This window comes from Nicotiana tabacum, chromosome 4 (assembly GCF_000715075.1).
Source record: "Nicotiana tabacum cultivar K326 chromosome 4, ASM71507v2, whole genome shotgun sequence".
NCBI classification, from domain to species: domain Eukaryota; kingdom Viridiplantae; phylum Streptophyta; class Magnoliopsida; order Solanales; family Solanaceae; genus Nicotiana; species Nicotiana tabacum.
Genome location: NC_134083.1, coordinates 26478030 through 26490047, shown reverse-complemented (window position 1 = coordinate 26490047; position 12018 = coordinate 26478030). Strand labels below are relative to the sequence as shown.

The 12018-nt window shown below is 40.1% G+C and overlaps 1 protein-coding gene across 1 annotated transcript; it reads left to right on the top strand.

Moving 5' to 3' along the window:
* LOC107770170 (uncharacterized) lies at window positions 1-10395 on the top strand. Its single transcript, XM_016589443.2, has 9 exons — window positions 1-138; window positions 3647-3976; window positions 4055-6570; window positions 6690-6832; window positions 7024-8928; window positions 9087-9135; window positions 9222-9466; window positions 9554-9661; window positions 9766-10395. Exons 2-9 carry the CDS (start codon window positions 3787-3789, stop codon window positions 9995-9997), a joined length of 5388 nt encoding a protein of 1795 aa, XP_016444929.2. The 5' UTR covers window positions 1-138; window positions 3647-3786; the 3' UTR covers window positions 9998-10395.
* Window positions 10396-12018: the final 1623 nt, after the last annotated feature.

The window sequence follows — 12018 nt, the reverse complement described above, 5'->3', positions numbered from 1 at the left end:
CTCCCTACGGGGCACTTCAATTTCTCTCTCTTTTTCTCTCTCGCAGCTCTCCAATTCCTATCGCCGATTCAAAACCCTAGAATTCAGATAACCGAACGGGTCGGTTGTAAGCTCCATTGGTATCAGCGTCGACATTTGGTAAGTTTTTTTTTAACAATTCTCTTCCATATCTTATAACGAGCCCTAATTTTCTCCATCTCTGCCGAATACACTATTTTTCATTCGATGAACTCGATTTCTTTAGGTTATTAGTTTTTGAGGTCCGGGTACAGTGTTTTAAATAGTTTGTACTATCAGTTTTGTTCTTGATTGTCGAGTAAATCTCTGCATTTTGATGCTATTTTAGTGTTTTCTGATGATACGCAGAGTTGTTTTAAAAATCGCCTTTTGTAATTAGATGCTCTAACACACAATTTAGAAATTATGTATATTCTTTGTATTGACAGTGACGAGCAAGGTTGGGCTGAATGAGTGCAATGTGAGCGGATGATTATCACTAGTCTGTAGGCTTAGGTGGGAATTTAGTATGAAGTCTGAATTCGTAACTTCTGTGATAGTTTAAAGTTTGTTACTGTATCAGAAACTTAGAAGCTACTTTTTGGATAAAATAACTGTATCACTGTAAAAGGAAAACCCCATCTACAGGGATTTACAAAAGTAAAGAATCTTTCACATTTTTTTTTACAATGGTGGTCTTCGGACCAAATTGCACGCATCTCAATTATTCCACGGGGTATCTGCTACGTGGCACCTGCAACTAGGGGTGCGGCCTGTATGATACGGTATTTAGACATTTCGGTTCGGTATTTTCGGTATTTGGTTTCTTAAAATACTATACCAATATCATACCTAGTTAAATTCGGTATGGTTCGACTTTTCTCCTTTCGGTTTCAGTTTATTCGGTCCGGTAACTTCACTTTGTTCGGCTTGAATATTAACCGGTGCATAGAGCCATAGATTGTAATTTTCTTAATTAAAGTATCCACAAATGCAAAAAAAATTATGTTCTAAGTTTACTCAACTGCGGATAAAATCTTTGTACAAAACCAGCAAGTATCAAGCCATAGAGGGAAAAAAGGTACATAAAGGAATAAATTTGTTCATTGAAAATGTTTTGTTAGTTGCTGAACTTAGAGAATATAATAAGGATTAATCCAACCTTAGAAACATTACATTAAACTGCTTGGCAACCTTGCTTGGCAATCTGGAGAGTAAGAGTTACTGAGTTAGAATCTGCAGCCTACCTTGTTCCTCCATTTTCCTAAAGAAGTACATGGGCGTTACTACCAACCTCAACATGAATGTCAAAGAAAAGTATCGTGTAACTTAGCATGTTATAATCAATAAATATGTTTATTGTGTAACTTAGTATATATTTCGGTACGGTGTCGGTATTTCGGTATTATTTTTTTAAATATCAAATATCATACCTAATATCATATCTTTTGGATTTAGTGGAATAAGGACCACGTTTTTTTTTATGAAGTAAGTAGTATTATAAATGACATCAAGATGAATGGAAGCAAAATAAGTACAAAAGGAGTGAGTTTGTTAGCTCTGTTCAATGAACCTATGCAATCGCTAAAGAGCTAACAAAGTCCAAAACTACCATGTTTTTTCTTAAGGTGATATGGTGGATTCCGTCTAACTGGCTTGTTAGCATGAGTAGTTTGGCTTGTCATTTGCTGACAATTCTTCCATATGGTTCAGGAGAAAACAATTACATAGATTTTGCAGCTCAAGTTGCCAGTAGTGCCAAATTGAAAAAAAAAAATCTCCACCACAGCAATATGGAAAAAACTTGTTGCCATTACCATATAGCATTACAAAGTAAATTAGTTTAATTCTTAGGAAACTTTTCGCACGTTAGGAATGTGATCCCACTGTTTTGCAGTAGGAATGAGTTGATACAAGGGTGAACATAGTTGAAGAGAGCAGCAAGATGGGTCGTGGGGTCTCGATGAGGTCGTAGTGCCTTATGATAAATTTACTGGGACTACTTGGCCTTGGTAAATAAGAAAATAGCATCACAAATTACTAACTATGACTATGAGGATCAGTTTTCAACTTGACCAAAGACCTGTGCTATTTTGTAGGTGTCCTGATGTATGCCACAAGTTAGCATTAGGGACATTGTGAGATCATGTGCACACTGTGTTCCTTTCTAAGCCAGTCAAACTAAAAGCTCCTAAAACCAACATGCTAGTCCTGTTCATCGCGTGGAATTATAGATCTGAGTCCAAAGGAAAGTAAGCATTGACATGTATGTTAGATTGTTAGGTCCAATTTTTGATTTTCCACTGCGGGGAGGTTGAGAGGATGTCCGTGAATCCAATACTCTCCTAATGGCCTGCCTTTGACTGTGCCCGGGGGGGGGGGGGATTTTAATTGTGGCAGGCAAAAGCTATCTTGAAGACTCAACAAATAACTACTATTATGCCTCAAACCTAGACTAGTTTGTTTGACTATACTAATCAACATTAGCCATTCACTCCTTTGGGCTCTTTTTGTCTTTTCGGACAAATTATCGTGTCTCTAAAATTAGAGATTCTCTAACTCTCACACTTGACCATGTGATTATGTAGAATCCCTAACCAACTAAACACACTCCAATCAAACACCAGACCAGCGTAAGTGAACCAGTAACGACTAAATCTTAGTCTCAACTAATATGTATCGTATGTATGGGCACTTTGCTTCATTGTGCTCTACTTTCTCTTTATTATTCATATAGCTTTCGAGAGGTTGTAGTTTTTTCAAGACAATTTTGCTCCATATATTTTTAAGGTTACATCGTCCTTTTTAAACATTTTCAATCATCATGATAGCACCAACAGGCGGTGCATTTGAAGGTCTACGTAAGATATGGCCTAATTGTTTCAGGCGACCTTTTCCATTTTTTCCCTCTCTGTGCTACTTGCATTTTTGTCAGATGCGAGCACATTATTTGAATGTTTGGTGCCCCCCAGTTTTTAGAGATATTTCCACTTATTCCCCTTTGTATTGTTCACCTAGGAAGTAGAGCATTTTTCGAATGTAAATTTAGATGGTCTATTGAGCTTGCTGTAGTCTCATGTAGATGCTTTTTAGATATCTAATCTTGGATCTTTTCCAATTCTTACCTTCGTTTTTTGCTGTTGATGTCATGTCCCCTTGGTCCACCATATATGTTGTTTCTTTGATTTGTGCAAAAGGATAGCATTGAGCTTCAATGCCTGCAGTTATTCCTTATGATTTCTACAACAACAACAACCCAGTATAATCCCACTAGCGGGGTCTGGGGAGGGTAGTGTGTACGCAGACCTTACCCCTACCATGAGGTAGAGAGGCTGTTTCCAATAGACCCTCGGCATCCTTCCCTCCAAGAACTCCCCACCTTGCTCTTGGGGTGACTCAAACTCACAACCTATTGGTTGGAAGTGGAGGTTGCTTACCATCAGAGCAACTCCCCACCTTATTCTTTATGATTTCTATCTATGTAGTTTGTATAGATGGTGTATGGATGTAGTTCATTAATGTTGATGTTTAATTCTCACATCCATACCACCTTTTCTCAGTCTCAAATAATATCACGAAGAACCAGCCAAGTGGGACTAGCAGCATGAACATTTCAGCTTTTAAGTAAACTTTAATGATCCTTTTGCAGGAGTTTCAGGACAGACAGCTGGTATAGTTATCCAAAGTGACTATGTATATGTTCTGAAGTGTACATTGATTGTAATGCGAAAATGTTAGAATAGTCAGTTGCAACATTTTACGGTCAAAGGTTCTGGATTTAAATCATCTATGCCTGGCAATGAAGTTGGAGATAGAGTTCACAAATTTTTCGCACAAGACATTTTATCACAAGTACAGCCTCATTCACCGGTAGTGGACGTCAATTGGCCAACTTCAAGTGACAATATGTGGGCTGGAGGCCAGAGACAGACAGGTGTACTGAGTTCCAACACAAAAAATTACAATTTGCAGAACTCTGGTAATTTAACATGTTTTTTGCTCTCTATTTGCTTGCTGAGTAGCTGTTTGTGTGATCTCTTACTTTTCCTGCACGCAGATACTGGGAGAGGACTAAGCAGTTATCCATTCAATGGGCAGCATGGTTTAAATTTTACACAGTCAATTCCGAGGCCTGAGTATGCTAAAGATCAGTCACAAATCCAGCAGCCAAATTTGAATGGTTACATGTATGGTAATCAGTTTTACCAGACAAGGCAGGGTGAAACAAACTTTCCCGCTGTGGATACTAGTTCCGATCAATGTAATATAGCCTCAGGAGGCTCATCTTTTTTTGAGTCACAGCAATGGTTGGGTCCTGAGCAGCACGCAAGAGCACCTGTTAGATCAGAACCTTCTGATAGTCCTGTCAGTGTTGATCTTTTTGGTGGTCAGCAAATCTCTCATCAGCAATCAAACATGCTGCATTCTTTGCAGCGGCAGCAGTCTGGGATTAGTGACATGCAGCAATTTCAACAGCAAGTTATGTTCATGAAGATGCAAGAGCTTCAGAGACAGCAGCAACTTCATCAACTAGAAGCGAGGCAACAAAATACATTAAATCAGGTTTCCTCCTGTTCTAAGGTGGCATCTGGTGTCCATTCCCCAGCATTAGTTAATGGCACTGCAAATTCTGGTACACTAAATCATTCCTGGGGAAATGAGCTTGGCAACACAAATTGGTTGCAGCGTGGTTCTCCAGTACATCAAGGGTCCTCCAGTGGAATCATTCCAACCAATAATGGCCAAGCACAATGTGTAATGGGTTTGATTCCTCAACAGAATGATCAATCTCTATATGGGGTTCCTGTTTCTAGTTCAAGACCGTCTCTAAACCATTTTTCACAAGGGGTGACAGATAAGCAAGCTGTGCAGCCAATGCCGACCTTTAATAGTTCATTTCCAGTTAATCAATATGCTCCATTAGCAGATCAAGTCAGTGGGCAGGATGGGACTTTCATCTCTAGTCAGAGCCTCCTTGAAAATGTATATGGAGATGCTCCAAGCCAAGCTCTGTCTAATGCAGTAGATGTGGGTAACCTTCAGCAAGCCGATATTATGCAAAAAGCTTCAGCTCTCCAGGACTTATGTGGCAGACAGGATATAGCTGTTCCTTCAGAGACCTCACATGAGGAAGCTGCAGTGCGAGCTTCTTCCGCACAGAACGAGGTTGGACTAGATCCTACAGAAGAAAGAATTTTATTTGGTTCAGATGATAATATATGGGCTGCATTTGGCAAGAGTCCTATGAGTGGTGAAGGTGGTAATCCTTTTGATGGTGCTGAATTGCTAGATGGGATTCCGTCTATCCAAGGTGGTACTTGGAGTGCTCTTATGCAGTCTGCTGTTGCAGAAACTTCTAGTAGTGATACTGGACTACAGGAGCAGTGGACTGGCTTAAATTTTCACAGTACTGAAATTCCTTCTGGGAGACAGAATTTGACATATAACAGCGAGAGACATAGAACATCTTCTGCTGAAGACAATTTCCCCCAAGCCTCATCTTTGAAATCTGTTTCTGTTCATCCCTCTGATAATATTGATATGAGAAATAGCTATCACAATGTTCAGGGACACAGGTTTCCATTTGAGCCAGGCAAGAGTCTGCAATCAAATTCTTCTCAGAGACTTGTGCAGTCATCAGACGAAGGAAATAAGTGGTCTAAGTCAGGTCAATCACAGATGTTAGAAGGTCACCAGATGGTTGAGAAGACTTCAAATCCTCTTGACAGAGAAATGATCTCAAAAAACATTTCTAGTCCTTTGACGCCCGAGCTTGGTGGAGTTAGGGAACAATACAACAAATCAGCTGGTTGGAGCGTTCTTGAATCAGCAGTGCCTTCCGGAGATGCAGTAAGTGTCTCAGGAGAGAACTCATTTAAATGTTCCCAAGATTACAATCAGAAGAAATTCATTCAAGGTGAAGTTGTTCATAGGGGTGCCAGGTGGAATTCTAATCCTGGCCATAATACTACAGTTACTATGGAGCGCGCAGAATCATCTGTGGGTAGTCCCCAGGCAAACTTGGAGGTCTTTAGCCTGCATAGTTCTTCCGCTATACCAAACTCAAGTACCATGAGGAGTGGCGAGGAAACCAGTCAATTTTTCCAAAATAATCATCAAGCTAGTTCTTGGAAGAATGCTGATCCACTGGTAAAATCTAGTGTCAGCAAAGGCTTGGAGGTCTTACAGCATCATGTTTCTGAGGACAACCAGCTTTTGCACTCATCTCTGGATATTGGTGACAAAGAGTATAAACTGCATGAGATGGAGAACAGTGATAAACAGGAGAACTCAAATGACAGCCATCGTTCTAACTTATCCCCTCATTCTTCTGCTGGTGGTGTTGGGGAAAATGTCTTGTCAGATGCCAGGGATTCAAGGTTTCTGCCAGCTGGGAAGCAGCAGTTGTCTAATCATGTTGGTCGGAGAAATTCTTGGGCTAACAAGTTTCAGTACCATCCTATGGGTAACTTGGATAAGGATGCAGATCCTTCTTATGGAATGAAACACCCTACTCATTCTCAGCCTATGTTGCGGCAGACTGCCCACCATGGCCAGTCAATGTTTGTTCAGGTTCCTAATATTCTGGCAGAATTTGAAAAGGCGTTATATCTGATTTATGATAATATAATACTGTAAAGTTCTGTAAACCTTTGGTCAGTAGTGAAAGGACAATGTTTCCTGATTTACAGGCACGTTCATTTGATGTTCTGGCCGATGGCAAAGGCTTTGGGCAGGTGCGCTCTGGCGGCAGCTTTCCTGGTGGTGGATCTAATATGTCTTCACCGTTAAATAGATCTGTTGGGCTATCACCAAATACGGCTCCACAATCTAGGTTGTCAATTCACTATTCTATAGCTTACTTAGTTAATCTCTTAGGTACACAACGATAGCTTATATCTCTAAGCTCTTCATAACTTTACATGGTTCTTTGGAACCATGTTGACTGTAAAATCAGCTGTACTACTCTTTTAATCTGTTCATGCTGTATAGAGCTGTTGTTTTTGACTGGTTTTCTCATTGCAGTCCAAACATGCTACAGCTTCTTCAGAAGGTGGATCCATCGAGAGAGCATGGTCCAATTGCTCAATTCAGCAATTCTGAACAGAAAGCATCATCTGAGGTGCCTGAATCCGAAAATGCTGATTGGTCTGCTGGACACCTCAGGCGAAATCAGTCTTCTGCCTCTCAAGGTTTTGGTCTTCAGCTTGGTCCTCCATCGCAGCAGATCTCTGTCAAAACCCATCTCTTGTCATCTCAGGGTCCTACCAGAGCTGTTAGCTCTTCACATTCAAGCCATGCTGCCGTTGAGATTAGAGAAAAAAGTCAGGGGCAGATGCCCCGTCCTCATCAGGCTCAATCTTTGCCTGCCCCTTCAGACCTCATACCACAAGAGTTGAAGCATAATAGCACATCTAGAGTTCCAGGAAGTACAACTAATGAAACTACTATGCACACCATGCCTGGGAACTTCTCTTCAACATTTGAATCAGCTTCTGTTCTTACCCACTCGAGAAATCAACTTCAAAATCCCCACATGGTTAGGGCTAGTGGGCAAGACTCCACAAATCAGTCTATTAGTGTATCTTTTGATGAACATGCTCCCCGTTCAACAGAAAAAGGAGATTCTGGCAGAGGACCCTTGCCGAATGGGGCTGGCAATATACCGTATGGCCCTGCTCTTTCTGGGGGCAAGTCTCAGTTAAGTAATGCCAGTGGTCCCCAAGGAAGCGTCTCTACTAATCGAGTTTCGGCGAAGGAGTCAGTATCAGCCTCTCCATCTTTTTTAACGCCTGGGATCTCTCTGCAGGGTGCATCTTCCAAGAAGTTTGCTAATATGCGGATGAATTTCCCACCACCACAGCACCTTTTTAGTGGTCAGTATAGCAAGGAGCCTTCCCATATTCCCCAGCCAAATCAGATGAATATTATGGAGTCATCATTATCTGCTCCAGAGAGGCAAGGTGATCAAGATGCCAATAGAGGAGGGGCTTTCATGTCTGAGCTTGGTAGTAGTTCAGTGAATTCTTTGTGTTCTGTTGAGGCAGAAGAACTGCGAGAAAAGGAGAGCACTTCTGAGCCAGCAACTTCGGATAATGTGGACTTAGTGCAGAAAATGATTGATTCACAGGGTGGAGAATCTATTATCAAGAATCTCCCCGAAGGATCTCCTTCAAATTCGGCCTCTATGCAGAAAGATATTGAAGCCTTTGGCCGATCACTGAAACCAAATAGCTTTCCCAATCAAAGTTACTCCTTACTAAACCAAATGTGGAGCATGAAAAACGCGGACACCGATCCATGCAATATGGCCCTCAGAAGAATGAGGGTACCAGACAGCAGTGCAGCTGCACAGCAAGTTCCTTCTGCTGATTCTAGAATGCTAAGCTTCTCTGGGCAAGACGATTTGCAAAGAAGTGTATCATTTCAACATGGAGGAAGGATGACTCCTCCGGATGTTGCTTTCCGTCAGGATGAATATCAGACTGGCTCTCATAATAGTAATACTAATTCTGTCATGCCTGAGCAAACTCAGATCAGTCCACATATGGCACCATCTTGGTTCAATCGGTACGGAAGCTTCAAAAATGGGCAGATGTTACAGATGTATAATGCACACAGAGCTGCCGCCATGAAGACAGCTGAACAACCTTTCACTCCTGCGAAGTCTACCAGTGGTTTGCATGCATTTAATTCTATTCAGCAAGTAATCCATGCAACTGCTGATAGAAGTCAAATTGGTAATCTTGGGCCAAGTTCAATTGCCAGCTCTGCTGCAACTGAACATTTTTCTTCTCTACAAACGTTGCCTGTGAACATTGGTCAGCAGCACCCAATCTTGAAACCCAAAAAGCGGAAACGTTCTACATCTGAACTCACTCCTTGGTACAAAGAAATTTTTCTGGATCTATGGAGCGATCAGACAATCAGGTTCTCGTTTCACAGCAACTTTTAATAGATCCCTTTCCTTTTAAGCTATTTGTTTGCTGCCGGATGTTTTCTGTTATTCCATTTGTTGTTTTCATTTTGGTTGTTATGTTATTTCCAGCTTCATGTTTATTGATGCGTGTTAATTTTTTCGTTGGCAGCCTGGTGGATATTGAGTGGGCCAAAGCAGTTAATAGGGTTACCGAAAAGGTATCTTGATTTGCCTACTAAAATCCTATTATTTCTACAATTTGGTTGCATTTCAGTTCTGACAGCCTATATTCTTCTAATAATAGGTTAAAGAAATTGAGTTGGTGGATGATGGGCCACCTAGGCTTAAAGCTAGAAGAAGGCTTATATTGACCACTCAGCTTATGCAGCAACTATTTTATCCTCCGCCTGCAGCAATTCTTTCTGCAGATGCTAAATCAGAGTTTGAGAGTGTGGCTTACTTCATATCCAGATTGGCATTAGGGGATGCATGCAGCATGGTCTCTTGCTCGGATGGTGATACCAATATGCCTCATGATGGAAAAGAACCGTAAGTTCTAGTTATTACTTGAGATTGATTAATTGCATCTAGAAATTTGTTGCTTCAGTCCTAATAATTTGTTTGATGCATTATTAGATTTCCTGACAAGTGCAAGGTATCTGAGAAGAAAAATTGGCACCAGTTTACCAGAGCTATGGAAACGTTAACGGGAAGAGTGAGGAAGTTAGAAAGTGACTTTGTTAGGTAACTGGTTCATATTCGTTTATGGTTCTGTCTTTATTTGATACTAACAAAAGCAGCTTCCATCAATTTCACATGGTTCTGATTTTGCTACCACTATGGTGCAGTTTGGACAAGAGAGCGTCGGTATTAGACGTGATAGTGGAAGGACAAGATTTGGAGAAGTTCTCGGTCTTCTATCGATTTGCAAAGTTTCATGGTCGGGGGCAATTCAATGGTGCTGAGTCATCATCAACAGATGGAGCTGCACATAGCCATAAACCTTTTCTGCAAAGATATGTCACTGCGCTTCCAATGCCTAAAAATCTTCCTGATAGGGTACAATGTCTTTCATTATGATCATTAATTTAGTTAATATTTTTTCCGCGTTCTCGTCATCAATCCACTAGCTCCCTAGGAAGTTTTGTCGCTAATTATGTACTGGCACTAGCAGCAGCATGAATAGAACCACACAAATGCAATTGCAGAAAGAACAGTCTCTAAATTGCCACCTCAAATGCAATATAGGCAGTCCATTTTGCATGTTAGCCAATTAAGACATTGTCAAGAAATGTGGTTCATTCGATGTGTATCTCTCCCAAGCTAGAGAGAGAGATGTCCATATATAGTTAGTTCAGTGTTGTGAATGTAATGGTAATTATTTAAGTCAGGTTTAGTGTACGTTCGCATCTTCTAGGTAAATATATAATGCCTAGGCTTATCTTAGTAGGTAAATATGAATGTCAGCTTTTGCGAAATTGCTGTTTTGGCTGTTTGTACCTTTTTGATATTCTAACAGTCCTCTTCCCCTCCTCCCATCCGGGCCCCAAAAGAAAGAAGGATTTCTTTAGACCCCCATAAAATAGAACATCGTAAAAGCTGTTAAAATGTCAGTGGCCACGTTTTCTCTGGTCAAAGCTGCTTCAGGCAATGAATGGCAGCATGTTGAGCCAGGCTTTGATATTTACATGGTATGAGTTGGAAAGAAATTTTTGACTAGTTTGACCTAACATTTTGTTTTATGCGGTTGCTTACATAAAGTAAGGAAGTGTATAGAATGACTAAGATATCGACCATTATCCAGTCTCCAGCTCCATTTGACCTTAAAATTGCTCTCCGAGAAGGCATTTGCTCATTTTGCATCGAAGCCAAGTGAATACTGTGAAATGTTTCCAACACAATTAACTCTTTAATTAACCAGAAAGCAGGTAGCTGCATCGTTTTAGATTGAGTGTTAGCGCCGCGATAATGTACGGTAAAATGATGGTTAAGAGGAACTGTTTTGTTCTCAGCGATTCCCAAAAAGCAAGTTTGGAATAATAACTTAGCACTTAAGTCGCTGGGATTATCTCCGTTCATCTACTTGAGTTATCTTTTTATGCCGCTGCTATAAAAGATACTTTAAACTGTTCAAAACAAATTCCTTTCACTGAAGCTTTACGTAAATGAATGGTCGCCAATTTTGGAATCCAGTCTAATCTCGTTATCAGCGTGCATATCTCAGTGTAGTAAACGTACCAAGGATGATTTTCTCCCTCTCTGCTAATGAAATGTCGGCTTGTTTCGTGCTCACTTGGCTGACCATCTTCATCTTCAAATCCTCTGAAGTTTTTTGTGAAGCTGACATTGAAGGAAAAAAAGAAAAAGAAAGAAGAAAAGCTTAAATGAAGGAAGTGTAACGTGCATTTTCTCTCTTACTTTGGGTCAGTAAAAGAAAAATATGGTCAGTAAAAGCCTTAGCTCCTACGTTGTACTGAGCAATGTGGTGAAATTTGTTACTTTGTACACTCCAATATCAACATTAGATACGTAAAATGGAGTAATAGATTCAGCCCCTAAATGAGACAAAAGAAAAAATACCAGTCACAAAGACACTTCTGCAAGCCAGAATAAGTTAGCCTGTTTGGCCTAAGCTTCCAAAATTTGTTTATTTGAAACAAAAAAGTATTTTTGTATTAGTTCGTATTTGGCTAATCAATAAAAAGTACTTTTCCAATATCATAGTGCTTGCCAAGATTTCAAAAAAGTGTTTTTGGTGAAAGGTTATTTTTTTAGCTTTTGAAAAATCATTATGCTACTATTCAAAGGGGCTTATTTTTTCTTGAAAGTTTGATCAAACACTTCAACTCTACAAAATAAGCACTTTATTTATTTGAAAAGAAAATACTTTTGACTTCTCAGAAACTTGACCAAACCGATTATAAACCTGCCGGGATAATGAAAGACATCATTTGTAATTTGCAAAATTTCCATCCAATAAAATAATTACGGGTCTCTATAATATCATTATTGCCTTTCAGATTTCCTAGTTTCTTGATAGAATATCCATCTTTATACCTTGAACGTTGGAGTATGTCCTAAAGTAAACGAAGTTTCTTCAT

Coding starts and splice junctions, on each gene's coding strand:
- LOC107770170 (XM_016589443.2), top strand. CDS start 3,787: ATGCCTGGCAATGAAGTTGGAGATAGAGTTCACAAATTTTTCGCACAA. Junction 6,833..7,023: donor AATACGGCTCCACAATCTAG/GTTGTCAATTCA, acceptor TTCTCATTGCAG/TCCAAACATGCTACAGCTTC. Junction 9,662..9,765: donor TTAGAAAGTGACTTTGTTAG/GTAACTGGTTCA, acceptor ACTATGGTGCAG/TTTGGACAAGAGAGCGTCGG.